The sequence below is a fragment of the Equus caballus genome, chromosome 4, assembly GCF_041296265.1.
Source record: "Equus caballus isolate H_3958 breed thoroughbred chromosome 4, TB-T2T, whole genome shotgun sequence".
Classification (NCBI taxonomy): Eukaryota; Metazoa; Chordata; class Mammalia; order Perissodactyla; family Equidae; genus Equus; species Equus caballus.
This window is the reverse complement of record NC_091687.1, coordinates 98,425,162-98,442,913: the sequence shown is the minus strand read 5'-3', so window position 1 is coordinate 98,442,913 and position 17,752 is coordinate 98,425,162. Positions and strand designations below refer to the sequence as shown.

General features: G+C 46.3%; 1 protein-coding gene across 1 annotated transcript in view; it reads right to left on the bottom strand.

Annotated features, from left to right (window-relative positions):
* Window positions 1-17,752, bottom strand: part of TMEM178B (transmembrane protein 178B) — a 332,705-nt gene that overhangs the window by 220,741 nt on the left and 94,212 nt on the right. The window contains exon 2 of the mRNA XM_023639839.2: window positions 2,509-2,622. Within this exon, the coding sequence (XP_023495607.1) occupies window positions 2,509-2,622 (114 nt within the window). The remainder of the gene's footprint in view (window positions 1-2,508; window positions 2,623-17,752) is intronic.

Here is a 17,752-nt window from a genome sequence, read left to right as displayed (position 1 = left end):
TTTTAGTTTCCAAAGCTTAATCATAGGAGTTTGCCAATCTTTGATAGCTTCTACTTTATTCCAAAGGGGGCTGATGTGCCCACTCCCCACCTAATGTCAGCAATACCTGACGTTTGAAAATTGAAATTGATGTTTACACTGGTTCACCACTGTACCAGCATTGCCAATGACACTTAGCACCAACTTCAGATGTGACAGATGCTCACCTGCCCTCTGGCTAAAAATAGCTGTCATCAAGCCAGAAATGGCAAATGTTCTCTGCCTGCTTAACAGCCCATTAGGCTACTCCATGAAAGAGGCAGATGAATCTCTCACACCAAAGGGTAGCCTTCACTTCACCCAACACGGGGTGCCCAAAACCTTTGCAAATATCAGTCGCTGGATGGCTTTCATCAGTTAAAAATAGATGTTAGCACCGCACTTCACAACGTAAACTGCACACTAGATTTTGCAGAACCCAACAGCACTACAGTTTGGGAAAGAGGACCCTGGAGACATCAGGCTTAGAAAAGGTTACAGAAACTTTGGCATTAGCCTCCCGTCTCCGTCTTTGCTGACACCGTGTAATGTATTCTCAGCAATGCCACGATGGGTAATCTTCTTGAATTCCAGCTATCTAACTGTGTGGACAGGCAAAACAGTTCTACCAGGTTTCCCTTGAAGTGCATTTTTATGCTAAAATAATTCTCCTTCTTGCTGGAAAACTTTCACAAACTATTTTAATTGCTTGAAGCAATTATACTATATCATAATTATTGCATTGCTTTGTAATTATTTGCTTTGTGAACGTATCTCTCTCCCCCCAACCCTCCTCCACCTCCAGATGCGAGCTCCTAGAAAGAACTCCCTATGGCACAGTATCCACTATGTGCCTAGTACATAGAGAAACTCCATAACTTTGGTTGAATTGAGTAAATTTGAATCGAAGCTGCTATGTCAATAACATCTTCCTTCTTAGATTCTATTACGAAGCCCATAACTTAAGTTCTATTTAAGTGGTTGTTCAACATGACTTATCAGGTATCTTGAACATCCCTTTCAGGCTTCTATTAAGTGACTACACTGGACCATGGCAACATGGGAAATAAGCACTCATTGTCAGGTATTTATACATTTGGCTCTTTACATGTCTACTTCCAAAAAGGAAATTATTAACCTTGATTACTAGTGTCTCTAGAGCAAATCTCACATTAAAATCAAATAAGTAATATGATTAGCTCAATGTCTAGCACATAGAAATGCTCTTTGACATTAGCTCCTTGTCCCCATGTTCTGGTTAGTGTCTCTACTAATGATAAAGCTTGTACAGGCAACACTTTGGTTAATGCCTTTCCATCCATGACACTTGCCCTATTGTTTCAGACCAGTGGCACTGGTAACAATCATCCAGACACCTGGCAACAATCTTTTTTCCCGAAACCAGTGAATGATTGCTCTGTTTAATCATATTTGTCTCCCTCGCCTCCCACACCAAGCTATGCTTATTTGATTAAAGCCAAACCAAAAAGTGGAATATACCTGGTGGACCCTCTGCATGCAAAAGATAACCAGGCAACAAGAAACAGACGAAAGATGGTTTCTGCCTTCTTCAAAGTTTACTAATTATAGGATCCTTGTTTTTAGGAAACAATAAAAGACCCTCCTTCACATATAAATGTACACTGAATCTTAATCTTGTGACATTATGTGAAAAAAGCTGGAATAGAAAAGAAATGACAAATGCAACAGAGGCAGCACAGAGCTACTAACAGTACCAATGTGTGCACATCAAGAACTGTGCCAGCAATGGAGAGCTTTCCTGACGCAGACAAGCAGGGGTACCCCACGGGGCAGAAAGGTAAAAATAGTCTACTTACTCTGTTTGCTCAGTAAGCCACCCTCTCGTCATAATTTCAGTCTCTGAGGAGTCCTGACCAAGAAACTCCCTAACCAATGGAAGCAGATATTCTGATCTTTACTGAACAATTGCATGCGAACTAGGATCCCAAAGCCTATCATTTTAGAAGAACAGAAACTTGCAAGTTGAGGACCAGATCCTACCCCTTAGTGACCCCACTTAGATGCAAATTTCCAATGTGATACAGCCTGCAACCAGCAGCTGGTCTTACCCCATATGAAGGATGACACAAGGGATTAACAGGTTGCCACAATAATACTCCAAGCAACTTGGAGATGTGCTAGAGTTAAATCCCAGGAGTTGGTTCCATCAAGTAGGTGAAATCTTAAACGTCTACCAGAGTAGTGAAGTAAGATCATCACTTATTGTCTAACTGCTAGTTGTTTTTTTTTAAATTTTAGAAGCAAACTCCTCAAATCTGTAATGCAACCAAAACCAGCTGAAGCAATTCTGACCCACAGGCATTGACACTTTAAGGAATTGCCACCACGTTCTAAGACTGTCCACAGGGCTCGCCGCATCCCTCCATCCAGACCAAGTTGTTGATGGGCATCCAAACCTTCACTCACTCCAGAGGCCAGAGCCAAAGAAAGACACTCAGGTGTACTTACGCAGGGCGTGCCACTCATCCTGACGGATGGTCTTCGTGATGTTGAAGGTGAGGTTCCTGGGGATGGTGGCTGAGGAGTAGTGGTACTTGATGTACGTGCATCGCTCAATTTCTCCTGGCAAAGAGAGACAGGAAACCAAACGTTAATGAGGTAGCAGCCATGTTTGGGGCAGTTCCTGGGATCCATTCTTCTGTCCTGGAGAAAGGGACTCCATTCATATTGAACCTGGTCACACCTACAGTTTATACAAGGTAGTAACTTCAACTCCAAAAAAGCAAGAGAGTAGAACTAAAATCATACAGCATCAATTTAGATAGAAAAATACATCTCTGGGATCATTCAGAGGTGGGAAGAGCCAAAGTTTAGGCTGATAGCAGCTTGCTAAGAAAGTAGTACCCATGTTAGTTTAACTTTAAGAAAATCAGCTTTCAAGTCAAGGGAGGAATTTTGGCAACGGAAAGAATTTAATACTTTGCACCCACAGACCAATAGAGACCAGGCTTCAGCCTTCATGATGTCATTTGAAGTACATGCTGTCTTGTAGAATGGTGAACTAGAGGGGGCCTCTTCCCTTTTCTCTATTCCACACCCCTAAGCCTCACTTCTGAACACAAAGCACTCAAATCAGTCTGTATGTCCTTGAACAAGTCTCTTCTCAGGTTTTTTGAACCAAATTGAGGCCCCTTAACATACTCAGCACCTGGCCCAAATGGACCTCTACTGACAAGTTATCAATCCATGCATGCTTTGCTAGCCAAATGATCAAAATATTTCTATACCTTAGAGCAGAGGTTCTCAAAGTGTGTTCCTGGGACAATAGCATAAGCATTCTCTGGGAACTTGGTAGAAATGCAATTTTTCAGGCCTAACCCCAGACCTACTGAGTCAGAAACTCAGAGGAAGAGCCTGCAATCCAAATTTTAATAAGCCCTCCAGGTGATTCTGTTACACACTTAAGAGCTGCTGCCTTAAAGAATCTAAAAGAATTACCAATGTACTAATTCATAAACCCACCATGTTTGCAAATTCCAAAAGGAAGGCGTGATGACAAGTTCTTCCCTTGTTACTTTTGGTCTCCTGCAGGCATTTCTACTGATGCTTGCTTATCTGGGGGATATTAAAACTCAGTGTCATGGCATTGTGAAGAATCAGGAAAGGAGTGAGTTTTAAAGGTTAGGGGTTTTAAAATTTGGTTTTGCACCTGAATGGATTTTGATGGCAATCCATTTTGCACCCCACTGATTTTCAATTTATAAGTGGTGGCACCTGATTGAATTGTTTGACCCCTGGCTCACTGTCAGCAGGGCACCTGGCAATTGGTGGAGTGCAGTAATTTAGACAGCGCCTCTCGTGAAACCGATGCCTTATTGTAAATCATATCTGGACAACTGCCCAACTGACAATTATTGGCAGACAGTCCTCCAATGGGACAGACGCTGTCCAGAGTCAAAGTTTGGGAAGAGTATTATGCATTCTTTCCTTTTCTCTTTAACTTTTCAACTCTTCTGCCTCGTCCCCTTAGCCTACAAATGTTCTGAATTCTCTTAATACCCCCAGCATTCCCCCAACCACAATCCGACCCTGTCTGCCTTCTTCCCTAACTTGCTATACTTCTTGAAACAGTACTCTACCCGACAGTCTCCACTTCCTCACTCACATTCGTACCTCAAACCCACGTGCTCTAATTTCCATAGCAATTCCCTTAATAGCGTGACCTCTCATCCAGTCTACAATATCATGAATCCCATGGTCATCCCCAATTCCTCCCCCTCTCTAGACGTGTCCCTCCTCCCTAATACCCAACTGGTCACCGAATTCTGTTAGTTTTGCCTCAGAAATGTCCCTGGAATCCAGCCTCTCATCTCTATCCGCACTTCCTCTCTAGACGTCGTACAAATACAAAGACCAGACTCAACAAACAGTCACATATACTGAGGACTTAGTAGGTAGGAGAGACTTTCCAAGTGCCTTGTAGACCAGTGGTTTCCAACTTCACTCATGTCATGGTGCACATAGAAAAGATGTGTGTAAGGCACCCAGGATAAACAGATATGGCAGCCTGGGCCCTGTCCAGCCTCCCTGAAGGCTGAAGGAACCAACGTTTCCAATATACTTGTAACCCATCCATGTTCTGTATTTGTCCCAACAACAGGAAACTCTGTTGTGGATATTGTCTGTCTTAATCCTTTATACAACCCAATTAAGTAGATGTTAGTGTGATCATCATCCCTATTTTACAAATGAGAAAAGGGAGGCTCAAGAAGATTAAGTGGTGACTGATGAGGATTTTTAGGCTGGTTAGTTTTAAAACTACAAATGAGATTCAGGCTCCAAGGAGTGGAATTTGTTTGCCCCTTTGTTGGGAAACATTTACATTTCTAAGGGAAACCTCTATCTGTGAAAATGCCTCCCTCTCTGTGCCAGGAAGAAGGGGGGATGGTCTTATCTCTAGAAGCTCTTAGTCAATGCCAGAGGCAAGAACTTAAGTTGGTTACTGTCTGGCAACCTCATGTAACTGACCCCGCCCCCCGGTTTGATTCTTATCTAAAAGTTGTGGGACCGCCAAATGGCCAGACCACACGGGCACTGATACCATTTTAACTTTTTTACATATTCTTTGTCTTGTAAAGAGATAACTCACATACCTATGCCTTAAATTTAGCCCTAACCCTCAACTCGGGGCAGCAGCAGGAGCTCTGACTGCTTGTGGGTCCTGTCCCCACGCACCAGCTCTGCCTGCCCATGGGCTCTGTCCCCATGCCAGCGGGGGCAGCAGCAGCAGCTCTGCCTGCCCATGGGTCCTGTCCCCATGCCAGCGGGGGCAGCAGAAGCGGCGGCAGCAGAAGCTCTGACTGCCCATGGGTCCTGTCCCCATGCTATTCCACACTATTCTCTAAATAAAAGAGCACTACTGCCAGATCTTGAGAGTCTAAGAAATCTTTCTTTCGACTCCTCGGCTCACCGACCCCGCATCAGTGACTAGCCCAAGGAAGTAGCAGTGCCAGGACTGAAACCCAGAATTCTCTGACCAGAGTCTCCCTCCTCCAGGCCGCTCTCCACACTGCTTCTTGGAGTGTATTCCAGACTTTTACACACAGGATAAACCTCAGGCAGAAAGTCCTAGCCCTGACTCCAGCTCCCACCGGCCCCAACCATCACACACCCTAAGCATTAGCCAGGCGGCCCTTTCCATCTTGCCCTGAGTATGACGTATCCGTTCATGGCTCTGCACCAACTCTCCTCCCTGACTTTCTTCATCTGATACACACCTACTCCTCTAAGAGGCCCAAATGGCAGCTCCTCAGCAAAGCCTTCTGTGCACCCACAGCACCCAGTAGTAGGCATTCAACTGGGCCCCGCCTCCTCTCCCGGAGCTCCTGTCCTACTGCAGCAAGCACACCAAAGGGCTGTGATTTATCTGTTTACACGCCTCACTCCCCCACTAGATTATGAGTTTCTCAAGGGCAGGGACTTGTCTTATCCATTCATCTTATCTCCCTGGCCCCCAGCACAGGGTGAGCACCAATAACATGTGCTTTGATAAAAAGGAATGAAGAGGATGAGGTGCCCTTTGTAAAACCACAGTGGACAAGAAATCCAACTGCTTCTATTATATGCAAGGGATTAAAATAATTGAAGCAAATTAGAATGTAATGAATAGAAGGAGGTGATTGCTGCAGAACTCTGAGTCTACAGCAAGTCGGTCCTGTCTGGACAATGTAAGGAGAGGCTGATCAATCAGCCTCTCTCTGCACTTTGTAAATGCAATCCAAGGGGCGACCAGGTCAATGGTTCGGGGGGGAAAAAGAGGACAAAAAGAAAGAGGAAAGGAAGATATAAAGGATAGAGGGTTGTAACAAGAATACCATCAGCAATGACCTCAGACATGTACAATTGAGCAGGTGTGCCCTGCACAAGAGCATCTCCTGGGCACACCTGGCTGCTGAAGTCCAGCTGCTGCTCTGCTTGCCAAGCCTTGCGCCCTGGCAGGGTGTGGGGGATACTTCTGCCAGAGGGGCTGCCTTCATCTAATTTGCACAAAGATGTCATGCAAACTAGCAGCTGCTCTATCCACAATGATTTCAAGATCAAACAAAACACTCCCTGGACACAGCTTCGGGGACACAAAACAGGATCCTTCTGATAATGACTAGATTGGTGCCCGTCACTAATGTCTGAGAAAAGGGCCTGATTTCTTAGCTAAGATCATGTTCTCTCAGCCTTAAAATAAACTCAACAAATGGCCACAGGTTCCAGGCAGGCTGCAGCCAGCTCCCATAGCCTCCCTCACCTCCAGACCACCTGGCCTGGGGTGGGAAGAGGCCACTTGACGCTCACTCAGCAAGAGCAAGGAGCTGACTGACAGGCACTGCAGGTGGCTGGCCAGGGAACCTGGCTGGAGCCTTCGGAGCAGCCCCACTGAAGGCCCTCACTATTTGTTCCGCCTTGGGGATGCAAGCATCCTGTCTTTGACAACAATTAAATTTGAAAGACTCAAATATTGCCTAAGAAGAAAGGCAAAATATTTATCCATGTGTCTGCAGGTCCTGTCAGTGTGCTGGGCTTTTGTAAATACAGGCACCATCTGGGTACCAAATTCATGTGCCCAGAATGTGGGCTTCCCAATCCAAAGAGGTTTTCCTGCAATGAACAGTGCAGAGAGGCTACCTGGAAGGCAATGGAGAAGCCCATGGCCTCACCTGGAAAGAAGAGCAAACCCATCTTTCCCAACCCCTGCACTCCAGCCTGATAATGTGAGCTTCCCCCTCAGGAAGTCTCAGCTGAAGGCAGGGGTGACTCGGCGGTAAGACAGCAGGCATGGTCCCCTCTTGTGGCCTCATGGGACACTTTACACCCTCGGCCGTGCTCTGCCTTCTGAGCTGGTGACCCTCTATCTGCATGTCAGGGTCACAGACAGATAGGATATTTAAACAGGTAATTGAGGAGAGTTTCCAAAAGGGAGGATTCACAGAGCTGAGCACAGAGCGTAAAGAGACCAGCAAAGACGGTGCACGGACCTGGGGCTGGCAACAGAAGGAGCTGGCATAACCCAGAGGCCTGGAGAGTCAGCTGAGAGGCCATCACCAGAATCTGGAGGCGGTGGCCGTCTAGAGAGGTGATACAGCCTTTTGCAGAGGGTCACAGCCAACCTGTGGCGAGGTGGCAGGGAGTAAGCACACAACCTCTCACCCCTCCCACTTTCAGTCTCCTGCCACTTCCCGTTGCAAGCCAAATGGTGGGCCAGCCTCCAGGAGCACAGAGCAAGCACAAGGCGGAGACTGGTTCCAAGGGGCAAACTGAGGCATCCAGCTCGCCTCCCTTCTTCTTCTCACATCCCCCTCGCCCTCTCCCCTTCTAAACACATCACTCCAGCTTTCTCTTATCCAATGCTAGCCCATCTCTCCTCCCCTCCACTTCTCAAAGTCTTCAGTGGCAAAGGGAGACCCAGGAACAAGGAACCAGGGGAGACTGTTCCCATCCTTTTTCTCCATTTCAAATCCTTTAAGATCCAAGGAATAAGCATGATAACTCACATCAGGTCCTAAGTGTGGTCCCTGTACACAAGTAAATGCTCAATAAATATTAGTTATTATTGTCAATTGCTGCCCAAAGACTACTTACTCTAAGGCAGCAAGCTCACAGGAAGTTAGGAATAATATTAGCAACCAATGTTAGAGACATATGTCTCTAGAGTGTAAATCCTCACACACACTAACCCTAGGAAGCTGGTGGAACCAGAGCTCTGATGTACGTTGGACATACGAGGAAACAGAGCCTGGGAAGGCCAGTGGCAGAGACGGCGCACAAACACTAAATCCTGGATTCTGATCACACCTTACAACACCACCAGCAGGTGAGTTTCCTCTCACATGCACCTGCTATCAGCAAGACATGGTTTTTAAAGTGCTAGCAGAAGGAGTCTACTACTCTAGAGTTACCCTAAGTACTAGAGGGAGGGGTCTACTACTCTGGAATTACCCTAAGTACTAGTGGAAGGGGTATATTACTCTAGAGTTACCCTAAGTACTAGTGGGAGGAGTCTATTACTCTAGAATTATCCTAAACACTAGTGGGTGGAGTCTACTACTACTAGAGTTACCCTAAGTACTAGTGGAAGAAGTATTACTCTAGAGATATATATATTAAGCAGGAACCTTCTCAGGCAGTGATTTTAGAGGCAGCGTGGGACCTACCCCCACTCCATCTAAACTTATCTTCCCTAAACAGGTGCCACAATACTTTAGATTCTTCCATTAGAAAGTCACTCCTTTGGGTCAAATATTGTTCTCTTAGACGCCCATTTTTTTAAAGCTCTTTTAAATAAGCCTGAAGGGGTAGCACTGAGTCACCAAGGCCTAGGCATGACTGAGATTCTGAAATCTCCTTCCTCCAGACCAGAGGGACCTTCAGCAGCAGAGGACCCCTAGAGAAGAGAGAAGCTGAGAAGGGCATGAAGGATCCACAGAAGCTCATGACAGGGGTTGTGCTCAAAATGCAAACCCACAACTTCACAACTGTTCCCAGTGCGGACCAAGTCGGACCTAAGGAAGAATCAGAACATGGGATCCTCCCACCCCTCCCTTCAAAAGTGGAGGGATTGGTGCAGCCACTGTGGGAAGCAGTATGGAGGTTCCTCGAAAACAGAACTACCATATGATCCAGCAATCTCACTTCTGGGTATTCATCCAAAGGAAATGAAATCAGGATCTTGAAGAGTTATCTACACCCCCGTGTTCATTGCAGCACTATTCACAATAGCCAAGATAGGGAAGCAACCCAGGTGTCCACTGATAGGTGAATGGATAAAGACAATGTGTTACACACACACACACACACACACACACATGCACACGCACACACACAATGGAATATTATTCGACCACAAAAAAGAAGGAGATCTGGCCATTTGAGACAACATGGATGGACCTTGAGGGCATTATACTAAGTGAAATAAATCAGACAGAGAAAGACAAATACCGTATAATCTCACTTATATGTGGAATCTTTAAAAACCGAGCACCTAGATACAGAGAACAGATTGGTGGTTGCCAGGGGTGGGGAAATGGAGGAAGGTGATCAAAAGGTACAAACTCTCAGTTACAAGATAAATAAGTTCTGGGGATGTAATGTACAGCATCATGACTGTAGTTAACAATACTGCATTGTATATTTGAAAGTTGCTAAGAGAGATCTTAAAAGTTCTTACCACATGAAAAAAATTTGTAACTATGTGAGATAATAGATGTTAACTAAACTTACTGTGGCAATCACTTCACAAATATGCATATATCAAATCAACGTGTTGTAATGTTACGTCAATAACATCTTAATGAAACTGGAAATAAAGGTCGGGTGAGGTGGGCTGGGTATGTGATGGTCAAACATATTTAGGAAAAGTTGAGTTAAACGGCTTTTAAATTGTTTACTTATTGCAGGACTTTGAGAGTTTTTAATATACATAGTGACTCCCCCCAAAAGGGACAGGTATGGCACGCAGACTTTCCCAGATTCCTTTGACCCCAAATCCTTTTTTATTCAAAGAGCAGTTTCTACTGCTAGACTATGAGTTCATCAAAATCAGAACTATGTCTCTTGTTTACATTTCTACTCCCAGGGGCCAGGAAAGCAGTTAGCACACAGCAAGCCCTCAATATATATTTGGACGAATGAGGGATAGAGAGCAGAGTCTGTTACTTAATCAAATGATCTACAAGGTAAATGAAGTAGTTGGCTCCAAGTACTTGCTGGTCTCTTCTCCAAAGCCATGTCTGAGAGCTACCAGCAAAGCAACACCAGGGTCGACCACCCATCCAGGAGTTGTGTTTGCACAATGCTTTGAAATAAGTCTGGGGTCTTTGTAGCCAGAACCAGAGCAGTGGTTCTCAGTGCCCTCAGCCCACCTCTGACCCCAGCTGCGGCTGCAGTGGGTGCTCCCAGGCAAGCTGACAGCTCCCAGAGAAGCACCCAGCAAGTCTCCTCTCCTCAGAAGTCCACTTAGCCCCCACAGGGAAGCCTACAGGAATGCAGGAGAGTCAGCACTCCAGGGAACAACTCTTAACCAAGGGCATGAAAGGCAGAGTGAGTGTCCGGGTCTCTGGGAGGACAACTATGAGAGACGTACTCTGCATAGTAATGGAGGGGGTCACTCTGGGATCTGACCTGAAGCTCACAGGTAACCAGCTCAGCACGGCACACTCCATTGGTTTCTCCTCCTTCCCTGTCTCATTCTTCCAGCTCCTTCTCCCTGCTTCCTGGGAACTCTTTCCAAGCCCCTGTGTTAGACTCTACTTTGCGAGGGACCCAAATTAGGAAAGACAACCTAGAGGAGAGTAGTGAACTCAATTTCTACGTTTGAAAACGGTGTGGATGATAATACATAAAAGGAATTAGTCCAGCCAGTTCCTGAGGGGACTTTGAAGGGTCACATGGGCACGTGGGCTGAGGCTCACTCTTCTTTCTCAGCTTCCCCACATTCTCCATGGTCTTTCCTTCTCTTGACATCTGAGCATCCTAGAGACACAGGGATGGACAACTGGACCACTCCTGAGAGTCCGTGTGCTTCCTCCGTCCCAGAGCTCCTTTAAAAATATCATATTTTATCCCATATCCTCACAAGAACCCTGTGAGGTAAATATTATAGTAATATCCCTGTTTGACCGAAGAAGGAGAGAGTTAGACAGATGAAGTCCCTCTCCAGAGCCACTCAGACAGCAAGGAGAAAAGGCAGGATGCAAATTCCAGCCACTCTAAGTCCAGGTCTCGTGTCTGTCGGGGTGAGCACAGGTGACTCAGACCCCACGGTTGTAATGATTCACTGCTGGTTGAAGATTCCTGGTTGAAGATTCCCTGGGAACCAGGATTACTTTGCAGCCACATGCATTGTATGGGGAAGCAACTCAAGACATCCATTGAAGAGAGGGAGGAGGGGACACCACCCATGTCTTGTCTGCTGCTCCTCTTTCCATGGTGCCAACAGCGAGAGCCCAGAAGCCTGGGGCCTGTCCCACTGCCCTGTCCCGGCCTCAGCCGGCCACTGCCTTAGCCCTCATGATCCACTTTGACATTTCTCCCGCCCACTGGGCCCACAGTTCTTAGTCATTTTTCTAGCTCGAGGCCTGTTCTCTGGGCTTAATAAATAACAAGACTAAATAGAAAGTAAAAAGAACACATCAAAAAAAATTGAAAACAAAGTTTAAAAAGAAAAGATGAAACCAGTTAAAGTTTTAAGTCTTGGACTTTGTCTCCTGTTTAAAGGGCATTGTCTCAAAAAAGAGTTCAAATTACATCTTAGCAAGGAGACAAGTAGAGAGATTTTCCTTTAGCAAATTAGGAAAGCTTTTATGAGATTTATTAGCATTATCAATGTTGAATTCCTTAGCCACAGGCCACAAAAGCAGGGGTGGAAATCTGTGTCCCTAATGAAAGGGGAAGTAAGCAAACCAGGAATGTTCCAGGGGTTCAAGGAGGGCAGACAGGGCTGGGGGTTCCAGCCGCCCCCAAAGCCTGGTCCCCAAGTGGGGCAGGAAGTGGAGAAGATGGGGAGGGCACACCTCCCACAAGCTCCACCCACCAGCAATGTCCACAAGAGCTCTCCCTCCTTAAGACGCAACTTGTCACAAAAGCTTATTCCAAGAAATCTCCCGCCCCACCTCCCCCGCGTCTCCTCTCAGCACCTTCTGCTCCTCCCAGATGTTCTGAGCCGAAGGATTTGCAAGGCTTATAGCTGCTGCAGGACCAGCCAGAAAGAATGCTTTATTTTCTTCATACCGGGGAAAAGTGTTACCTACATTTTTATCTTTAATGCTTTCAAATGCATTCCATTTTGTGTGCTTTGTCTTTTGTGCTTGTGGTAGCCACATGGCCTTTTAATGTTGTTTTGTATTCACTGCATAGATGGAATCCTAAATTCTAAATGTTTAATTCCTTTCCATCCTATGTCACATAAATGTTTGTTATGAGCAGTGTCCAGAGGGCCCTCTTGATTTACACACATGGATTTTATTCTTAAAAACCCCAAGTACACCCAAAAGCCAGCCCCCTTCCCATCCCCCAACACATTTCTGATCCTTCAGTCCATCCCCAAACTCCTTCTGCTGGCTACTATTCGAACACAGTTATTGGTATATTGATCATGTATTTCTATCCGTAGTTAAAGCTTTGAGATGGGGGAGCTGGTGTTTTTCATCTTTGTACTTCTGATAACCAAAACGGTGCTTTAAGTATCGCTATTTATTTGAACAATAGCTTATGTTTAGTGAATGCTTTCTATGTGTTAGGTACTGTACAGAATACTTTATTACACACTATCTCGTTTAATCCTAAAAGTTAGGTCCTGTTATTAATCCCATTTCACAGATGAGGATGTACAGTCTTAGAGAGGTACTCTGCCCAAGAACGCATGGCTATTACATGGCACAGGTGGGATGCCAACCCCCCCAACACACCCCCAAGCACCACACTACCCCACACATGTGAAGAGAAATCGGGAAAAATCAGGCTCTTCAGAAAGACAGAGACCCTTCAAGGTCTTCTACTGGAAACAAATAAAGCAAAACTTCCATTTGCAGGGATTTCCAGCATCTACAGCTTTGCTGCTCTCATCAGAGTAAGATGACTTGCTTTGTTTTTTTTTTTTTTTGAGGAAGATCAGCCCTGAGCTAACTACTGCCAATCTTCCTCTTTTTGCTGAGGAAGACTGGCCCTGAGCTAACATCCATACCCATCTTCCTCTATTTTATACGTGGGACGCCTACCACAGCATGGCTTTTGCCAAGCGGTGCCATGTCCGCACCCGGGATCCAAACAGGTGAACCCCAGACCACCAAAAAGTGGAGCGTGGGAACTTAACCGCTGAGCCACGGGGCCAGCCCCCAATCATCAGAGTAAGATGAAATGTTTGCTTCCATTGCTCCCCTAACAGCCTGAGAGAAGAGAGCTCCTGGTCCCACTGGAGGAGAATTTAGAGCATGTCTACGAACCCCACATCTCGGCCACAGCCCAGTTCCCACTCGCAGGACAAGCCATTCACCAGCAGGAGCCCTCAGGCAAGTCACTCAACTCTCAGAGCCTCATTTCTTCATCCACAAAATGCAGATAATAATAGCACTCACCTCATAAGATTGATGAGGAATAAACAAGATAACCCATGTAAGACCTGCTACACAGTGAGCATTCAGTAAGTGCTCACAGCATTACCAGTTATTTCTCTGGGACACACATCCCACTCCCATATAACAGCCCATAAATATTTAAAGACAGCTCTCATACCTCTCCCCACCCTCAAGTGTCCTCTTCCAGCTGAGCATTTCCAGGTTCTGCACACACACCGTTACCAAGCTCAGCAACACGCTGGTCATCCTCAAGCTTCAGCCCAAGTGTCAAAATCTCTCCCAGTGTGACACTGACCACAATGGTTCACACCTGTGCAAAACCCACAGTACCAGGAGTTGTCCTGATCTGGGAGCCATAATTCTATCAGTGCAGCCTGGCTCCCTGTGAGCTTTCTGGTTAGCCACGTCACAGGGCTGGTCACACAGGGGACAATGCCCAAGTGCTTTCCTCCAGTGAAGCTATTAAGCCACCACACGCTTAGGCAGCTGCCTTTTCTCATTTTTTGGTTGTTTTATGTATTTCGGTTTGTTCCCTCCTGCAGGATCTCCTATTTGTTCCAGGCCCTGAAGAAATTTTTGGATGGTGATCCTGTCATTCCACAAATTAGCAATCTGTCCCACATGCTTCACCAGCAGGCCGTCCCCAACCACATCCAAACCATCACTAAACCCCTCAGCAGACCAGCACTGATGGCAGAGCTACACACACACACACACACACACACACACACACACACACGGGGCAGCACCAAAGGCAGAGCTCCCTACACACGGGGCAGCGCTGAAGGCAGAGCTCCCCCCCCCCCCCACACACACACACGGGGCAGCACCAAAGGCAGAGCTCCCTACACACGGGGCAGCGCTGAAGGCAGAGCTCCCCCCCACACACACACACACACGGGGCAGCGCTGAAGGCAGAACCCCCCCTCCCCCCCCCACACACACACATACACACACCGGGCAGTGCTGAAGGCAGAGCTCTCCACACACACACTTCCTTGTGACCAGAGATCAAACCATTAAGGGAGCTCTTTGGGCAGTACCATTCAGCCTGTCATGAATTTACCTCTATCATGTGCCCCCCTGAGGCCCACTTCCCCGTCTTGTCCCCTGGATATCATGAGAGACCTTGCCGGCATCGTTTGCCATCAACCTGTCTAAGAACTGTATCCAAAAAGGGAATGAGGTCAGCTTGGCATGGCTTGTTCAGTCTCTCGGCATCAAGCTTCCTTGCTGAGCACTCATCCACCATCTGTTTCATAAACCCTTTGGACAGTTTTCCAGAGCTCCCTTTAACTGGGCTGCTTGTCTGTGTTCACGGAATCCCGATAGCCTCCTTTACGGAAAATCTGGACACCCGCTCACCCACCTCCAGGCTAACAGCACTTTGGACCACTCAGCTCCCTCTGATCGTCCAGTCTCCCTTCACATGCAGGATGGCCCCCCAGGAAAAACCACCTCCCACGCTCCTTCCTGTCCTTCAACATCATCTGGCAGTCAACACTCCAACTAAGAAACAGACACGAGGCCTCCCCGCTGGGTGACCGCCACACACCTCTCACATTGCAACCAGGATTCCCAATCACCCCATAGAGCAGAGCTCCCACGCCTCCAGCTCTCACTCCATTCACTCACCGGGTTCTTTTCATTACTTTTATCAAGTGATTCTTCCTCAACTCAACATTGTAGCATCTAACAATCTGCTGTTGTAAAGGTCACCTCATCTTTTGTGGGATCTACAACCTTTTTATCCTAATTTCCTCATTCCTGAATTCTGAATGTCTTGTCCCCCTTGCTGAGTCTTTTAGTTTGTTTTAAACAAGATGTTTTTAAATGTCATTGCACAGTAATTCCTCACAAAAGGAAATAAAGAACAAGGTGTCGCCATGCCTGCCCCACACCGCCCATCTTCCCTGTAAGGTTCTGGCTGCCTTTTTTTCCCAGTTTGCTCATGTATTTTCCAGCTTGAAACAGACTGCCTGGGAAAGAATGAGAGGGTGAAGTATGGCTTTAAATTATCATTTGGGGTGTAGTAAATAACCTATTCTCTTACTCCCATCACATCCCTAATGACCTTCTGGAAAGTTCAGAGCCCCGAGCTGCCACTGCCCTCACCACGGCCCCCTCCCACCCCAGTGCACAGACACCCAATGCACGAGTCTGCAGCTCCTCCAGGCACAGTTTCAGCTGGAGGAAGGATCATCAATCTCCAGGCTCTGACAGACAAACGAGGCGAGAAGGAGACCAAATCTGGTTTTTCAGTGGAAAACAATGAGCTCATGCATTCTCTCTGGGGACCCAGGAAGTGGAGACAGATCTCGAGATAGGGAGACAGTGATGGAGACAGGCAGAAGTGATGAAGGATGGGCAGGAAAGAGGGAGTAGGCCAGTCTGGCACTTTTTTAATGTCACTTTTGATAAGAATCCCCAGCTCTCAGGCCAGAGGAAAACATCCATTTTCTTTAAATTAAGGATCCAGCATAAGGCAGTTGTCCTAAAGGCGAGGGACAGCGAGAAGATAAACAGAGTCGGAAATTCTTCACTCCTGCTCCTTCAGAGAAAAATAAAATGATTGCTCATGAGTCACCAGAATTGTAGATGCCAGGGCAAAGATGGCTCTACCTTTCTCTGTCACTGCTGCTCAGGTGTAGGGTTCAAGATCAGATCGCAGACACTTTGGCTAGCTTTTTTGACAGTGGGTCTGCCACCCTCAGGTGTGCATCTCTATCAGGCCAAGGCCAGTCATTTCCTACAGGCTGAACCAGATAGAAATGAGAGAATTCAGACAGCTGCCCAGATGTTTCCAAATCACTGAATGAATATTTTGTTTCAGTTAGGAAAAAAAAAATCCAGATTACTGAGTTTTCCACTTTTCATTTGAAAAAGGAGTTATATAATGTTGATTTTTCTTTTTGCCAGTTAATTCAGAGAAAGAGAGAGAGACAGAGGGAGGAGGGAGAGGGAGAAAGAGAGAGAGAGAAACAGAGAGAGAGAGAGAGAGAGAGAGAGAGAGAGAGAGAGAGTGTGTGTGTGTGTGTGTGTGTGTGTGTGTGTTTGGGGCAGGATTGGAGGAAGTTGGGTTGTATATGAGAAACTAAAGCCAGATGATTAATTATTTCACCCTTCAACCTGTTGTATGTCTTAGCTAAAAACTGAACAGAAACTAAAGATCACAGAAGGAAAGGAGAAAGCCCAAAATACATTAATTGTGTTTTTCTTTATATCTCTACTCACATAATTGACTATTTTCTTATTTAAGTTAAATGGTTTGGTTAAATTAGAGATGTTAATTAAAGTGTTAACTTAGCCTGACTCACTAGTTGAAATGAAATTCAAAAGCAGATAAGGAAACATGAGTAGTGAATTTTTCACTCTTCCCTGCTGGGTCCAGCAACACTGCTGAGGTTGAGAGCCAGCTTGCCTGGGGTCAAATCCCAGCTTTGAGAGTCTCTGGGTGTATGATCTTGGCCAAATTAATGAAGTCCTCTGTGCCTCCATGTCTTCACTTTAAAGGGATGTGGTACAAATATTTCCCCCCTTGGGGTGCTGTGAACTCAATGAATTAATATGGGTAAAGCACTTACTGCCTGGCACATTGTAAGCTCTCCATGATTGTTATTTTGTCTTCAGCCATACTGTATCACCATATATGATGAAGATTTATTATATGTGTCAGACGCCAGGTAGGCCCTTTAAGACATGCAGCAAGCACATATCTGGCATGTTTTAGCAAAAGAAATGGATGTCCTAGAAGACAGCTTCCTAGCAACCCAGCCGTCTTCCTGCCTCATGCACTTGCTCAGCCACAGCTCTGGCATCTCCCCCACCTCCAGCTCAGGGCATTTCCCCATCAGCTCCAACCCCACTATGTCCTACCACCCTGCTCCTACCTCAAGGACTGAGACCAATGCCCCCATTTCCAGCCCCCTCCAACACTGGTTACACCAGTGAGCTTCTCGAACACATCTCCCCACTTGTCAGTAAGACCTTCACAGACACAACAGCAGAAGCATCGCTGTGACTGCACGGCACCACATATCATTTAACCACCACGCCCAGGAAAGTAGCGAATTTAGGACAAACCTTTAACCTGTGAAGATGACGCTTCTTAATCGAACTAGTGTCCCCTGGCC